General features: G+C 45.0%; 1 protein-coding gene across 1 annotated transcript in view; it reads right to left on the bottom strand.

Annotated features, from left to right (window-relative positions):
* Positions 1-965: 965 nt before the first annotated feature.
* LOC149461205 (glycoprotein-N-acetylgalactosamine 3-beta-galactosyltransferase 1-like) overlaps positions 966-17,207 on the bottom strand; it is a 30,017-nt gene continuing 13,775 nt past the window's right edge. Inside the window, exons 2-3 of the mRNA XM_089678668.1 lie at positions 14,352-15,019; positions 966-1,646 (exon numbers count right to left, since the gene is read on the bottom strand). Of these exons, the coding sequence (XP_089534794.1) occupies positions 1,464-1,646; positions 14,352-15,019 (851 nt within the window). The 3' untranslated portion in view covers positions 966-1,463. The remainder of the gene's footprint in view (positions 1,647-14,351; positions 15,020-17,207) is intronic.

Genomic DNA, 17,207 nt, shown 5'->3' with positions numbered 1-17,207 from the left:
TTGGGATACCTATGTCACAGATTCCAGAAGGCTTCAGGGCTGCGGAGAACCCACTGAGCATGCACAGCGAGCGTCATCCGGAGGCATGAAACCCACAGAGCAGTGGCTATTGGCAGGTCATAGTGGGTCTTCGCTGTATTGGCCAGGCAGGGGCGTGTGCTAATCCATCTCAACCCACCACATCAGTTAAGAAGGGGTTAGAATTACAATTACCCTTGGGGGGGGGGGTTGCTAAATTCCTCCCTAACTTCAAAAAAATACAATTTTCCTTGTAAAAAACTGTCCCCAGAACAGGAAGTGAGAGGAAATGCCTCTAAATTTCACAGGGGTTCCAAGCACTTTAACCATATAATCCACTCCCCTGGCAGATGACACTCCCCCATGCTCTGGGGACAGTCCCTTGATGTCATCACTCTCCAATGCAGAGCTATGGACCTTGCACTGGTCTTGGCCAGAAACAGACTGCTGGAGCATGGGGAGAAGATGCTGCAGGGACCAGTCTAGAAGCACGGATGATTGAGTACATAAATCTGCTTTAAAGTGGTTCTAATGTCTGAAGGTTTTGGCACTGGCTCCCGCTGCTGTCAATCACAGACAGTGATAAGGAGTGGAGCCAAGCTGCACACTGTGTGTCTTATGGAGACACAGAGGTGGCTCAGGTGTGAGCACACGACTGCCCCCAGAGCAAGCAGCTTGCTCTGGGGGCACTCAGCAGAGGGGAGGAGCCATCAGTGCTGGCGGGGCACCTGAGAAGAGGAGAATTGGGGCTGCTTTGTGCAAAACTATTACACAGACCAGGTATGACATGTTTGTTATTTAAAAAAAGGAAAAAAAAAGAACCTTTAGTATCACTTTAATAAGTCCCCTAGACCTAAATGGACAACTCACCCTTGCAGTGCACTGCAAGGGATAAGTTTTATGTTTCTTGGAGCTGGGCTGTAATGTTAGTAACAGACTGCTTCATATACGGTATGTCATTTTTTTATTTCACCCATAGTTCTGCTTTTATTTAGTAATCTGTATTACAACTTCACCAAAAATACAGACACAACAGGCAATTTCATATATTACCTGTTTATGTCAGATACCTCTCTGAAGCACAATATGTCTTCATTACAGTTCATTCGAAAACAAATTAATGTTTGAATATTTTGTACAAGATATGTACAAGTAAATGATTGTCAACCTAAAAAGTTTCTTGTGTTTAACCACTTCACACGATCGCCAAAATGGATCTTAGAAAAGTCACCAATGAGATAAAAAGGATCCGGATCATTGCACAAACTGGAAGGAACGTTTCATATGCAGTCAGTCCAATTAGAAAACGACCTGTGGTAGCCGAGTACACGGGACAGAAAGTCACTGGCCTGCTTTTGTGTGGATCCGGGACCGGGGCAGGTGCTGGTCTTCCAGGTTAAACCTCAGTGCACATTATCTTCTCTGGAAAGAAGTCCACTCCTTCATTATGTCTTCACGTCCTTCGCTGCCTCTTTTACAACCGGCACAGGGGGACTCTGAGCCTCAGGATCATATCTGTGTTTGTAGCCGTAAGGACGGAGATGATGCACCAGATACTCCAGCTGGTACATTGTTGTAGCATCCACGTAGTGAAAGGAGACTGCCAAGTCGGAGCAACAGCCGGGACCCTGGAATGGGAAAAAAATGATAGAAACAAATTATTATTGACTTTGACTTGCTGAACAAAAATAAACCACTAATGCAACATCTGTTCAGCAAAGGTTCAGGCTGTGTCATCTGTAGAGAGTCCCAAACGGCTACTATGCAAATATAACGAAAGGTGGTAAGAACAATTCTCGCACTTACAATTACTGTCAGTAAAATGTAGAAACTTCCCCTCTATACATACACATATACATATACACTGCTCCAAAAAAATGAAAAGGAACACTTTTTCATCAGAGTCTAGCATCAAGTCAATGAAACTCCTGAGGTATTGATCTGGTCAGTTAAGTAGCAGAGGGGGTTGTTAATCAGTTTCAGCTGCTTTGGTGGTAATACAATTAACAACATGTGCAATAGATGGGCAACAATGAGACGACCCCCAAAACAGGAATGGTTTTACAGGTGGAGGCCACTGACATTTTTTTCTCTACTCATCTTCTCTGACTGTTTTTCACTTGTTTTGCATTTGGCTAGGGTCAGTGTCACTACTGGTAGCATGAGGCCATACCTGGACCCTACAGAGGCTACACAGGCAGTCCAACTCCTCCAGGATGGTACATCAATACCTGCCATTGCCAGAAGGTTTGCTGTGTCTCCCAGCACAGTCTCAAGAGCATGGAGGAGATTCCAGGAGACAGGCAGTTACTCTAGGAGAGCTGGACAGAGATGTAGAAGGTCCTTAACCCATCAGCAGGACCTGTATCTGCTCCTTTGTGCAAGGAGGAAAGGGTGAGCACTGCCAGAGCCCTACAAAATGACCTCCAGCAGGCCACTGGTGTGAATGTCTCTGACCAAACAATCAGAAACAGACTTCATGAGGATGTCCTGAGGGCCCGACGTCCTCTAGTGGGCCCTGTGCTCACTGCCCGGCACCATAGAGCTCGATTGGGGTTTGCCATTGGTGCCCTGTGCTTTTCACAGATGAGAGCAGGTTCACCCTGAGCACATGTGACAGACGTGAAAGGGTCTGGAGAAGCCGTTGAGAACGTTCTGCTGCCTGTAACATGGTTCAGCATGACCGTTTTGGTGGTGGGTCAGTGATGATCTGGGGAGGCATATCCATGGAGTGACACACAGACCTCTACAGGCTAGACAATGGCACCCTGACTGGCGATAGGTATCGGTATGAAATCCTTGGACCCATTGTCAGACCCTACGCTGGTGCAGTGGGTCCTGGGTTCCTCCTGGTGCATGACAATGCCCGGCCTCATGTGGGGAGAGTATGCAGGCAGTTCCTGGAGGATGAAGGAATTGATACCATTGAATGGCCCCCACGCTCGCCTGACCTAAATCCAATAGAAACCTCTGATATCATGTTTAGGTCCATCCAACACCGCCAGGTTGCACCTCAGACTGTCCAGGAGCTCAGTGATGTCCTGGTCCAGATTTGGGAGGAAATACCCCAGGACACCATCCATCGTCTCTGAGTACCATTGTGAGTTGCTGCAATGAAATTTCAGCAAAATGGACTCGCCTGCTGCATCATTTTTTTCACTTTGGTTTTTGGGGTGTCTTTGAATTCAGTCCTCTGTAGGTTGATAATTTTCATTTCCATCAAACGATGGGTCATCCTTACCTTCCTAACACATTACCCCGTCCATATCAGTATAGATATCCAGCAGGAGATTTTTCCCCATTGAGATCTGATGTGTTTTCAAAGGGTTCCTTTAGTTTTTTTTGGGTACACCTGTTCAATTGTTTGGTAACACAAATTGCTAATTAGCTGGCAGCAAATGCATTTAAGCATGTAGACATGGCGAAGATGATTTGTTGAAGTTTAAACTGAGCATCAGAATGAGGAAGAAAGGGGATTTAAGTGACGTTGAACATGACATGGTTACTGGTGCCAGATGGAGTGGTCTGAGTATTTCAAAAACTGCTGATCTACGTCTAAATGTTACATGGACGGTGCTGACCAATCAGATGCAGTCTAGCCTGAACTGTCAACATTGCAAAGAGAAGAAAAAGTAGTGGCAACTTGAAATTCTTGCCGCTTTCTCTCCTCTCTTATCACAGAGACTCAGCATGGGAGGTTTCCCACACCACTCCTGTGTGATCTCGGGCTATGACAATCCTGGGTTCACACAGGAGCAGAGGGGAAAAACGCATGCGATTTGGACAGGAATCACATTTCTGTTCAAACTGCATTAGTCTTTGCGATGCAATTTGCGCCCATTAAAACAAATCACACCGCAAAGTATCAGTTAGGGTATCGGGAGTATTTTCACGAGTACTCATAAAAATACTCGGATTGCTGCATCCCTACCAAAATGATATTTTAATTGCAGGGGATACCACAAATCTGACCGGTATCTTAGTGCGGACCTCCGGGAAAATGAGTAAGCCAATCACACAAGCAGGCGATGACATTTTCATCTTTACCACCTGAGTACAGAACGGCTCCCGGCAGCCATACTTCATTACATTTTACAGAAAATTACACACTGCAGACTGAGAAGGAAAGCTAATTCTTAACATTCAATTACAATATAATTTGATTCACAATTGTATAAATTATTCTTTTTTTTTTTTTGCTAATTTTTGTAAATGAAGTAAATATTGATTTTCAGAAAGATCAATATATGCACTGAATGTACAGAGAGCTGGACGGTAGTCGGCCACAATCCAGGCGCTATGTGGCAGCAGACGGAGGCAACATCCACCCTGGGGGGTCACTCTGCCAAGTGCAGCACAACAGGCAAGCTTTATTTATTAGGCCTCATTGTTTCTATTTTGACAGCCGTAGGTCAGCAGGAGGAGTACGCAACGAGCGGAGATTTATTATTTATTTCAGGTACTTGTATAGGGCCATCAATTTACACAGTGCTTTACACACATATACATATATATATATACACACACATATACATATATATACACACACACATATACATATATATATACACACACACACATATACATATATATATACACACACACACACACATATACATATATATATATACACACACACACACATATACATATATATATATACACACACACACATATACATATATATATATATATATATATATATATATATATATATATAGTACATTCACATCAGTCCCTAACCCTCAAGGGGTGTACAATCTAAGGTCCCTAACTTACATACACATACTAGGGACAATTTAGACAGGAGCCAATTAACCTACCAGCATGTCTTTGGAGTGTGGGAGGAAACCGGAGTACCCGGAGGAAACCCACGCAGGCACAGGGGGAACATGCAAACTCCAGGCAGGTGGTGCCGTAGCTGGGTTTCAACGACCCTAGTACTGCCAGGCGGAAGTGCTAACCACTTAGCCACTGGAGATGGTCAGATCTCCAACATTCATACATCTTCTCCACAGCGAAGTATTTCCAGCTCACTGACTATAATAGTTCTACTCTGGCAGACTAATTGCAATGTGATGATGGCTTCCAGAACGAGGTGTGTCAGGGATATTGCCGGGTGTATCTCTGCTCCTTCCTAGAAATAGCACGAAATATGTGCAAAATAGCAAGAGGAAAAAAACTGGACAGACAGGTTTGCTTCATGTGCCACCTGGGATGAACACCCAGCTGAAGTTTAATCTGATTACAGTTTGCCTTCCTTGGTTTTTCCTCTCCCCCTCATCAATATACTAATACAAAAAGTAAAAAAAAAACTAAAAAAAGCTGTTTTCATTACATACCTTATATCAGACCCACTGACAGCATCAATGAGCCTCTGTGCTTCTCTATGCAATGCAGGCAGATCATGGCTGGTGGAGGGGGCCAGAAGAGTGCTGTACATAGCTCCCTCCCTCAGTCCTGATGCAAGCCGTGGGTTGGCTCTCAGAAGGAGTTATGCAAATATAATGCCCTGGTTAAGGATGCACCGATATATTAGCGACCAAAATGTACCAGCTGTAAAAAGTGTTATCAGCATTTTACTGATAATGGCCGCTAAAAACGCACAATTTTGCTGATTTTGCTGCGATTTTACCACATTAAGAGTGCATTTTTCATAGGTCATGTGACAAAAAAACAATACAACACGTGCGTTTTTGATGGGTTTTCAACGAATTTCAGGCCTGGTTCACACCAGTGCAGTTTGCATTTCATCCATTTTGCAGTGCGATTCTGACGCTTTTTTTTTTTTGGCCAACTTGTTGCTGGGCAGATTAGAAATGCAACACATGGATTTTTTATGCATTTTCAATGCATTGCAGGCCTGGTTCACACTAACACAGTTTGCTTTTTTTTGTATGTTTTGCATTTTTTCAAGCACGTTTTGATGCGTTTTGTGTTTTTTGAATTTTTTTTGGCCAACTTGTTGGCTGGGCAGATAAAAAATTCAAAACGCATAAAGAAACGCAATACGTGTATGGTTTTTATGCATCCTTGATGCATTTAAGGCCTGGTTCACACCAATGCAGTTTGTGTTTTGTAGTGCATTTTGCTTTTTTGATGCGTTTTGCATTTTTTAAATTTTTTTTTTGGCCAACTTGTTGCTGGACAGATTAAAATATTTATTTATTCATTCATTTCAGGTACTTATATTGCACCGTACATTTACGCAGCGCTTTACATATATATATTGTACATTCACATCAAGGGGCGTACAATCTAAGGTCCCTAACTCACATTCATACATACTCATACTAGGGACAATTTAGACAGGAGACAATTCACCTACCAGCATGTCTTTGGAGTGTGGGAGGAAACCGGAGTACCTGGAGGAAACCCACACAGGCACAGGGAGAACATGCAAACTCCAGGCAGGAGGTGCCATGGTTGGGATTCGAACCAACCACCCTAGTACTGCCAGGCGGAAGTGCTAACCATTTATGCAAAATACATTAAAAAATGCACTGCATTCGTTTTCTGCAGCGTCTCCATTGAAGTCTATTGAACCAAAAACAGAGTTTTGCATTTAAAAAAGTCCCTGACCCTTTCCAAAGACGCAGCTCAAAACAGCATAGATGTGAACATGTCCCGTAGGAAACAATGTTAAATGGATTGTAGAGCGCTTCTGCACAAAGCCCTAAAAAAACCCATTGGTGTGAACAAAGCCTCAATGGGGAGGTGTTTTGTTTTTTTTTTAACGTGACAAATATGCACCAAAAATGCAACAAGCAGGATTTTTAACACTGCAAGGGAAGTGCAAGGGACCAGTGTGAAGACATACCTTGAATTTAAAGGGATACGTTTTGCTTGTGCTTTTTTTAATGCAAAAGTGCTGAAAAAACTGCTCAGTGTGAAAGCAGCCTATTGGCCGAAAGGTGCTGAAAATAAATTCATATTCATTTAAATTCATGATAATAATTAAAAAGTTGAATATAATGCAATTATATATAAAAAAAAATATTATTTAAAAACTGTCCATTTCGGTTTTCGGTCAAATGCATCCTGAATTTTCGGTTTTGGCCGAAGAACTTTCATCTTGGTGAACCACGAGCCCTAATAGGTGGATGTTGGTCCGGAGTTGTGAGCGTTACAGCACAGGCAGCACAGGGGCTAAATGGTTAGCACTTCCGCCTGGCAGTACTCGGGTCGTCAGTTCCAATTCCAACCACGGCACCTCCTGCCTGGAGTTTGCATGTTCTCCCTGTGCGGATTTCCTCCAGGTACTCCGGTTTCCTTTCACACTCCAAAGACATGCTGGTAGGTTAATTGGATCCTGTCTAAATTGGCCCTAGCATGTGTATAAAGTTAGGGACTTTAGAGTGTGTGAGATGTGTGTGTGTGAGATGTGTGTGATGTGTGTGTGAGATGTGTGTGTGAGATGTGTGTGTGAGAGAGATGTGTGTGTGAGATGTGTGTGTGAGAGAGATGTGTGTGTGTGATGTGTGTGTGATGTGTGTGAGAGAGATGTGTGTGTGTGATGTGTGTGTGTGATGTGTGTGTGAGAGAGATGTGTGTGTGTGATGTGTGTGTGAGATGTGTGTGTGAGATGTGTGTGTGAGATGTGTGTGTGAGATGTGTGTGTGAGATGTGTGTGTGAGATGTGTGTGTGAGATGTGTGTGTGAGATGTGTGTGTGTGATGTGTGTGTGTGATGTGTGTGTGTGATGTGTGTGTGTGATGTGTGTGTGTGATGTGTGTGTGTGATGTGTGTGAGAGAGGTGTGTGTGATGTGTGTGTGAGATGTGTGTGTGAGATGTGTGTGTGAGAGAGATGTGTGTGAGAGAGAGATGTGTGTGTGTGATGTGTGTGAGAGAGATGTGTGTGTGTGATGTGTGTGAGAGAGATGTGTGTGTGTGATGTGTGTGAGAGAGATGTGTGTGTGTGATGTGTGTGAGAGAGATGTGTGTGTGTGATGTGTGTGAGAGAGATGTGTGTGTGTGATGTGTGTGAGAGAGATGTGTGTGTGTGATGTGTGTGAGAGAGATGTGTGTGTGTGATGTGTGTGAGAGAGATGTGTGTGTGTGATGTGTGTGTGAGAGAGATGTGTGTGTGTGATGTGTGTGTGAGAGAGATGTGTGTGTGTGATGTGTGTGTGAGAGAGATGTGTGTGTGTGATGTGTGTGTGAGAGAGATGTGTGTGTGTGATGTGTGTGTGAGAGAGATGTGTGTGTGTGATGTGTGTGTGAGATGTGTGTGTGATGTGTGTGTGAGATGTGTGTGTGAGATGTGTGTGTGAGATGTGTGTGTGAGATGTGTGTGTGAGATGTGTGTGTGAGATGTGTGTGTGTGATGTGTGTGTGTGATGTGTGTGTGTGATGTGTGTGAGAGAGGTGTGTGTGAGAGAGATGTGTGTGTGAGAGAGATGTGTGTGTGTGATGTGTGTGTGATGTGTGTGATGTGTGTGATGTGTGTGAGAGAGATGTGTGTGTGTGATGTGTGTGTGATGTGTGTGTGTGATGTGTGTGTGTGATGTGTGATGTGTGTGAGATGTGTGTGTGTTGTCTGTGAGAGAGAGAGATGTGTGCGTGTTGTGTGTGAGAGAGATGTGTGTGTGTTGTGTGTGAGAGAGATGTGTGCGTGTTGTGTGTGAGAGAGATGTGTGTTGTGTGTGTGATGTGTGTGTAGCACTGCGTAAATTGATGGCGCTATATAAGTACCTGTAATAAATAATAATCAATAAGATACATTGCTACCACCCTAGGTAATGCACACATGCCATGATGAACCTCCATGATGAGAGAACGGAATTCCAATGGCTGAAAGAAGAGGTTCAGGGACAGTCAGGCTGGGGAGGAAGGGACAGATGATGCTGGATGTCCTCCAGCCAGGAAATGAGGCGGCCTCTATCTGAATTGCAGCAGCTTCTAATGCACAGAGTAATTCCAGTCCAGGAGAGGAGCTGGTACAACTGTGAAAGAATGAAGGGAAAGCTGGAGTTCACCTGTAACCTTTCAATACAGAGCACATTGCATGTAATGAGGATTAATTAGGAAGGGACAGTTTAGGAGTAAATGAGATGTAATCTGAGGCTCAGGCGGAACGGTTGAAGCCAAATCCTTTAATGTGAACCCGCCCCGCCCCGCTTCCAAACCTTAATTACACAGCTAAGGCTGACAAATGTCCTCCGTCCACAAAGTCTGACTTCTCAGAAATCAAACCCTGCCTGGTCCTGCAGAAGCAAAGCAACTTGCCACATGGGAAGAAAAATTCCTTCTGACCTCCTGAGGTTGAGCGTGTCAATTCCCTACTGCTGTATGAGACTGCAGGAATGAGCATTTGGGATATCAGTGCCAAGAAAACCAACCAACACTTCCATTATAAGCTCACAGAACCTAAAGAGACAATGCCCCTTCCTATGCAGGGCAAAGTGACCTCTTGATCTTCTTGTATCCATCTTGCCTGTGCTGCCTCTTTGCCAGGGCTTGACAAAATCCCAGGCACCGGGTCGTCATGGCGACTAGAAATTGCATCCTGGCGCCTGGGTTCACACGCTCCCTTCCATTAACTTCAATGCAAAAACGCCTCTATTTAAAGTGTTACTAAACCCAGATGCCTGCATTCCCTATATCCGTTCTCCCCAGACCCCGCATTCACTATATCCGCTCTCCCCGGACCCCGCACTCACTATATCCGCTCTCCCCGGACCCCGCATTCACTATATCCGCTCTCCCCGGACCCCGCATTCACTATATCCGCTCTCCCCGGACCCCGCATTCACTATATCCGCTCTCCCCGGACCCCGCATTCACTATATCCGCTCTCCCCGGACCCCGCATTCACTATATCCGCTCTCCCCGGACCCCGCATTCACTATATCCGCTCTCGCCGGACCCCGCATTCACTATATCCGCTCTCCCCGGACCCCGCATTCACTATATCCGGTCTCCCTGGACCCTGCATTCACTATATCTGGTCTCCCTGGACCCCGCATTCACTATATCTGGTCTCCCCAGACCCCGCATTTACTATATCCGGTCTCCCCGGACCCTGCATTCACTATATCCGGTCTCCCCGGACCCTGCATTCACTATATCCGGTCTCCCCGGACCCTGTATTCACTATATCTGGTCTCCCAGGACCCTGCATTCACTATATCTGGTCTCCCCGGACCCCGCATTCACTATATCCGGTCTCCCCGGACCCTGCATTCACTATATCTGGTCTCCCTGGACCCCGCATTCACTATATCTGGTCTCCCCAGACCCCGCATTCACTATATCCGGTCTCCCAGGACCCTGCATTCACTATATCTGGTCTCCCTGGACCCCGCATTCACTATATCTGGTCTCCCACAGTACACAGAACATGGAAATGCAATTATTTTAGTAAATATAAAACTGCTGAATACAATTTCTCATCAGTAGTTAGAGCAGTCTTTTGACTTCTATCAATGTCCAGCCAAGCACTGGTTAAAGCTTGTAGGGGGAATTTTCATTCTGCTCTAAGAGGATGCAAGACCATTGACCTCTGTCTGGACAGTGCTGATTGGCTCTGTGCTAATCACATGCGCTCTCCCAAGAAGAAAAGAAAAAAAAAACCTCTCTACCAACACACACTAAACTGAGCATGTCATATGTCTTATCAGGAGATAAAAGGGGGCCACTGGAAGGGGGGATCAGAGAAGTCAGGATCAAACAGCATTTATACACAATGCAGAGGATTAACCCCTTAGGTCCCACAGTGAGTATAACAAGCATGCTTTACTGCATATACAGACTGATTGTACTGTTGTGGGTTTAGTAACACTAAGTTTATTAAATTTCATATATATAATTTTTCTTTTCTGTGTTACTTTCAATAAATGTTATTTCATGTTACTGGATTGTATTTTTTAAATTCAGATTCATTTAAATTCATGATATTAAATAAAAGTTGAATATAATAGGTTTTCGGCCAAGTGCATCCTGAATTTTCGGTCCATAATTTTCATTTTGGTGCACCACTAGTATTTTCTGTCCATACTGAGCGCCAACACTGGGAAATGTGTAACTCGAGGGCCTGTTCATCCCAATGTGTGAACACCTGCATTAAGGTTAAAAAATATTTTTCCACTTGCTATGCCCTTCCCCCCCCTCCTCCAAATACCTGAATCCTGTATTGATCCAGCCCTGTGCCCATCTGCTGGTCTTCTCTCTCCTCCCTCACAAGCTTGGCTGAGAGTTAGTTAAATCCTGTGAGCAGAGAACAATGGTAGGGGCTGAGCTGCGCTGTGTGTGTCAACTGACGCACACTGCCCGTCTCGGGTTTGAGCTCCCATGTTTACCCCAATAGCAAGTGCTTGCTAAGGGGGCAGACACAAAAGAGGAGGAGCCAAGATTGCTGATGGGAAAGGAGGTAAAACCATTGCACAAAGCAGGTGAGTATAATATATTTATTATTTAAAGTGGTTGTAAACCCTTACATATACCCAGTGAGGTGACTGGTCTCAGGTGATACACAGAGATTAAACAAACCCTCCTACATAAGTTGTACCTGTTTGTCTGGAGTATTCTCTCCTCTACATACAGTGAAAGTGCTGGATTTATAAAGCTTGTAGAGCTGTCAAAAAAAATGGGCGGAGAGCCGAAGATACAGAAGTCAGTGAGGGACCTTTTCCGATCATGTGACCGCAGTGACAGCGAATCACGGCGGTCAAATGACCCTAAAACCCCACCCGCCTCCCGGCTTCTGAAACTCTTAAAGGGCAAGGAGGTGCCGGCGCAAAGGGGTTACATTTCAGCAGGACACTTCTGCACTGTGAGAGTGCCTAGGCACCCTCTACACCTCCTGCATGTTGAAGGGACCATGCCAAAGCTGAAAGTCTCAATTTACATATCCAGCTTCCTACACTCAGCTTAGGACACATCAGGAGAAAGAAAACATTTTTGTGTAGGGTGCCCAGAGGTGTTGAATACTTGATTTTCTGTAGTAGCTGTAGTTCCTCCTGGCGGCTCCTGCCTCCCATCTGGCAGGCTGAATACTTGAAGTGGCCGGGAGGTGGAGAAGCTGAGGATTTTGAATACATGGGCCACGGAAAAGGCAAGAATGTTCACAGTTCTTTTACAGGTGAACTATTGGGTATACTTACAGCCTAAGAAGCTCAAAGCTGTATTAAACCCAAACCAAAACTGTAATATATTGCTGCTTACCAATTATTATATGTGGTGCTGCATTAGTTTTCTTTTTTTTAGGCTTTTTTCCACTCTGTTTTCACCTGGATATCTGTCCAGCAACACTCCTCCTGTATCTGAGTGCTCCGGAAGAAGGAGCACAGGGTGTACAGCAGTAGAAATGCACCAAAATTCCGGTTGCCGAAACGTTTTGGCCAAAAACACCCCTTTGGGCTGTTGGCCGAAATGAAAAAAAAAGCACCGATACAGGTGCCAAAAAAAACCCCGTCCCTCAGAGCCGCCCGCCCCTCAGAGCCGCCCGCCCCTCAGAGCCGCCCGCCCCTCAGAGCCGCCCGCCCCTCAGAGCCGCCCGCCCCTCAGAGCCACCCGCCCCTCAGAGCCACCCGCCCCTCAGAGCCACCCGCCCCTCAGAGCCACCCGCCCCTCAGAGCCACCCGTCTGCTGCTCAGTAGTTCAGCCTTACCTGAGAAACCATCGATCCCGGCGTTGGGCATAGAGATGAGAGAAGGAAAGATGGCTGCCACACATCTTGGAGGACCGGAGTGATGTCACTTCTAGCCATTTTTTTTTTTAAAGCACTAGATCAATGCTTTTTTTTTTATCTAATGCTTTACATTGCAGAGGAGAGATGTGTGGTCTTATTGACCCCATATCTCTCCATAAAGAGGACCTGTCACTATCTATTTCTACCACTATACAGCAGCATTGTCAGTCTGTGGGTATGGGAGTGTTAGATGTACTAGCATATTTAGATACACTAACACACTGAAGCCAAACTCCAGCTCACAGTTTATAAGCAGTTACAGTAACAGAGTTTTTCCTTTTGGAATAAAGGTTATACATAAATAAAAGCTGATCATTGTAAGCACCCCTGATAATGTTAAAGGGTTTGTCTAATCTCTGTAAACTGATACATCTGCACGAGACCTTGTTCTTTTGAAAAACAGACTTACGAGCTATAAAATAGAAGAAAAAAAAAGCCTAAGAAAGGAAACAAATGCAGCAGGGATTAGTTCTGGTACTTAAAGGTGAAATTTAGCTCGGAATATCCCGTGTGTAGCAGGCAGGCCGTAAAGAAGAGTTGTAGATGTTATGTCAATATGTCCACCATTATACTACAAGCTGCGGCATGTCACTCATAAAAACACTAGTTGGAGAAGTTGAGGACCTCCTATTCCTAGAAGTGTTCCTGAATGCTCACACGTTTGCCTATCTACAGCAGCAATAACTTGAGCTGAGCTAAGTTAAATGGATTGTAATCCTCTGAAATGAAAAATGAACAGTGCATATCCCTCTATAGTGTGTACTTGTCTCAATCCAAAGCACCTAGTGTGCTTTCGTTTTGCTCTCATTCCTCTGCAGGAGTCACTTCTGACTGGTTATCCACAACACAGAATCCTGCCCCTCAGAACACAGAAGGCAACTGACAGCTTCAGCTCTGCATATTTCCCTATGAGACTGTGTAGAGCAGTGGTTCTCAACCTTCCTAATGCCGTGACCCTTTAATACAGTTCCTCATGTTGTGGTGACCCCCAACCATAAAATTATTTACCCAGTAATTATAATTCATGAGTGTCGTTTTACCTCCAATACTGCTGCTTTCAACACAGTAGCTGCTTTCAACACAGTAGCTGCTTTCAACACAGTAGCTGCTTTCTACACAGTAGCTGCTTTCTACACAGTAGCTGCTTTCAGCACAGCAGCTGCTTTCTACACAGTAGCTGCTCTTTACACATCGGAAATATGTGTTTTCTGATGGTCTTAGGGGACCCCTGTGAAAGGGTCGTTCGATTACACTCAGCACCTTGCTCCATGCTATGTGTGACATCAGATCCCTGCCCTATGCTTGCTGGAGCTGAGACAAAGCCTTTGCTCTTTGTGTTTTAGAAGGCTGTGGAGGAGAGAGGGCGGCAGATAAACAGGTATAACTTATGTAGGACTATTTGTATCATCTCTTGTTGCATCACCTGAGGCTAGTCACTTCAGTGGGTATATAAAGGTCTACAACAACCTGTATAATAATGAAAAAAAATAGTGAGTGAATTGCCCTGCAAATGTGTGTATAACATTAGATTGTAAGCTCCTTTGGAGACAGAGAGCGTAAATGTTTCTACACACTAGTAAAGTGCCCACAGAATTATATGGTACTATACAGACAGAACAGTAAATAACTGCAGAGACTGACCTCTATGGCAGGGTAATAATTGTAATTCCAATACCAGAAAGTCCTTGGCAGATACCCCTGGATAAGATGGTGTTCTGGAACAAACGGGTGAAAGGTCTCCTTCCCGCTGGTGTCTCTGGAATCTCCTGCTTTGACATGAATGTTCTCCATACATTTCCCAAGAGCCAAATCCTCCACCGAGGAGCTGTGGGTGCATTTTTCTTCCTTGAAGGCATTTACGAACCTCTTCAAGGCTTCCTTACTAAGCACATACCCAGCCCCACCGCTCATGTACCCCTGCTTCACATAGGGCTTAAACCTCCTTCCAAAGTAAATGGAGTCATCTGGATTATGCTTTGACAAAAGCCAACGCAAGTTATCCACCACAACATAAGTGTCATCGTCGGCTTTCATGAACCAATCAGCCTCGTCCAGGTGGTGGTCGTAAACGTACTGGAAGGCCTTGATTGTCTTCCAATAAAGTTGGTCTCTGCCCTCCTTTGTATCCAGCCCAACTGTGGGGAAGTCTTTATTTTCTTCTGAGCTCATGTACAAGACTTTATTGCACCTTTGGGCCCAGGTAGCCTTAACGTGTTTAGTCTTCTTGTCTAGGTTTTGGGGTCCAGTCATAACCCAGCAAAGGATTCTCACCTTCTTGTACAAGTCTTCAGATACATGGACATCTTCATCTGAAGAGGAATGAGATGGCAATACATTATAAGCAGCAGTTTTAAAATAAAGGGATAAAATGAATGTTTGGAAAAAGTATAAAAGCTGCTCCACCATATCAGCATTAAAGTACTACACTGGGCAAAAAAATTTTTTTTTTCCATGCATTGGGGCTGTGCCTACACTGCAAGGGTTAACTGCTCCAAGGGCAAACAGAAGGCTTATACTCACCCGATCCTTCGTTCCAGCAGCAAATGATGGTCCCCTATGATCCAGAGGTGCACTGCTCCTGACGTCCTCAGATCTATGGGTTAGGGTTGGGGGGTTGGGGGGATGCAGGAGCTGCAGGGACCGGTCTTGTGCAGAGGATCGGAGGATTAGGCGAGTACATCCACCTTCTCCAGCTCCCTAGACAAAAATGAGCAGTTACCCTGGCAGCATGGGCACAGCAAATGTTTACTTTTTAACCCCAAATTGGGCTTTAATAAAACTCTATACTTAAACTGTTGCTGACCCTAACACCCACACATACATGGCTGAGGTTTCTGTGCTGGGAGCACGCTATACCAGTCTCCGCTTGTGATTGGGAGCTGGCAGGATTGAGCTGCCCATTCTCTGACCACTGTGACAGCCAATCACAGTGGTCATGTGATAGGAAAGTCTATCCCACCTCCCAGCATTAATACCCATTTAAAAGGAGTTAAAAGGGTATTATGTAAAAAATTATAATTGGCGAACAGGCAGGATTTTTAATGCAGAAGAGACATGCTTTGTCTCCTCTGCATTAAAGTTACCTACCTGCCTGTGCACCCCTGTACAGTGAGAGCCGCACACACCCAGCTCACCGTAAAAAATGACTGAACTCCTGCACATGCAATGTGATGTCATATCTGCCCAACCAATGAAAGCAGTCTGCGCTTGAAATCCAGAAACCAGCCTCTAAAAGATGTCAGTGCCCAAAGGGAAGCTCCAGGACGTCGCATTGCTGGACTGAGGGTAAATATAGTTCTGTTTAAACTTTGCAAAAATATGTCAGCTGACAACTTCTTGTGCATTCTGTCTGTGCTATCCTCTTATCAGTAAGCATTGTTCCCAGCTTTCTGTGAGTACAGAATCAATTTCAAATCCATCTTTCTTATGCAATGGAGAGAAGAAAAGAGTAGAGAAGATAGGAGAGAAGAGAGAGGAGAAAGAAAAGAGACAGAAAAGAGAGAGATAAGAGAAGACAGAAAAGAGAGAGATAAGGAGAAGAGAGAAAAAAAAAGAGAAAAAGAAAAAAAAAGAAAAGAAAAAAAAGGGGAGAGAGAGACAGGGGGGGAGGGGGGAGAGAGAGAGGGGGAGAGAGAGAGGGTGAGAGGGGGGGGGGGGAGGGAGAGAGAGAGGGGGGAAGAGAGAGGGAGGGAGAGGGAGAAAGACTTTACTACTTTTAACTCTCTACTTTCTCCACCTCCACCCAGTAACTCACTCACTGCTTACGAGATTGCAAATCATTTCAAAAACAAGATTTATGCAATTCATAGGGGCATCTCCGCTACACAGACATCCATCCCACTTAGCATACCTTATACTATATCTCCCTCAACACTTTCCTCTTTTGACCTTGCTACTACTGAAGAGGTCACTAAAGTTCTCAGAAGCCCACCTCACTACCTGCCACCAGGATCCTGTCCCCTCATAACTACTACGGTCACCCTCTTCTGTCCTATGCTCCCTCACTCACATCTTCAATCTTTCCCTCTCTACTGGTGCCTTCCCCTCCCCTCTAAAGCATGCGCACATCACTCCCATACCTAAAAAGCCCTCACTGAACCCCACCAACCTGAACAACGTAAGACCCATCTTCCTGCTCCTGTTTACCTCTAAACTCTTCGAACGCTTAGTCTACAATCGCCTGAGCTCCCACCTCACCGACAACAACCTTCTTGACCCTTTACAGTCTGGGTTTCGCTCACTCCACTCCACTGAAACTGCCCTACTCAATAATGATTTACTAACTGCTGAAACCAATGGCCACTGCTCCATACTCTTAACTACTTTTCCTCTTTGCGGCTTTTGATACTATTGACCATCCCCTCCTCCTCAAAAAACTCCACTCTCTTGGCCTCTGAGATTCTGCTCTCTCCTGGTTCTCCTCCTACCTATCGCAGCGCTCCTTCAGCGTTACCTAAAACTCTGTCTCCTCCTCTTCACTCCCTCTTTCTGTTGGGG

This window comes from Staurois parvus, unplaced genomic scaffold (genome assembly GCF_062004578.1).
Source record: "Staurois parvus isolate SC_StPar_1 unplaced genomic scaffold, SC_StPar_1.0 ptg000208l, whole genome shotgun sequence".
Classification (NCBI taxonomy): domain Eukaryota; kingdom Metazoa; phylum Chordata; class Amphibia; order Anura; family Ranidae; genus Staurois; species Staurois parvus.
The sequence above is the reverse complement of the archived record's forward strand: the minus strand, read 5'-3'. Positions and strand labels throughout refer to the sequence as shown.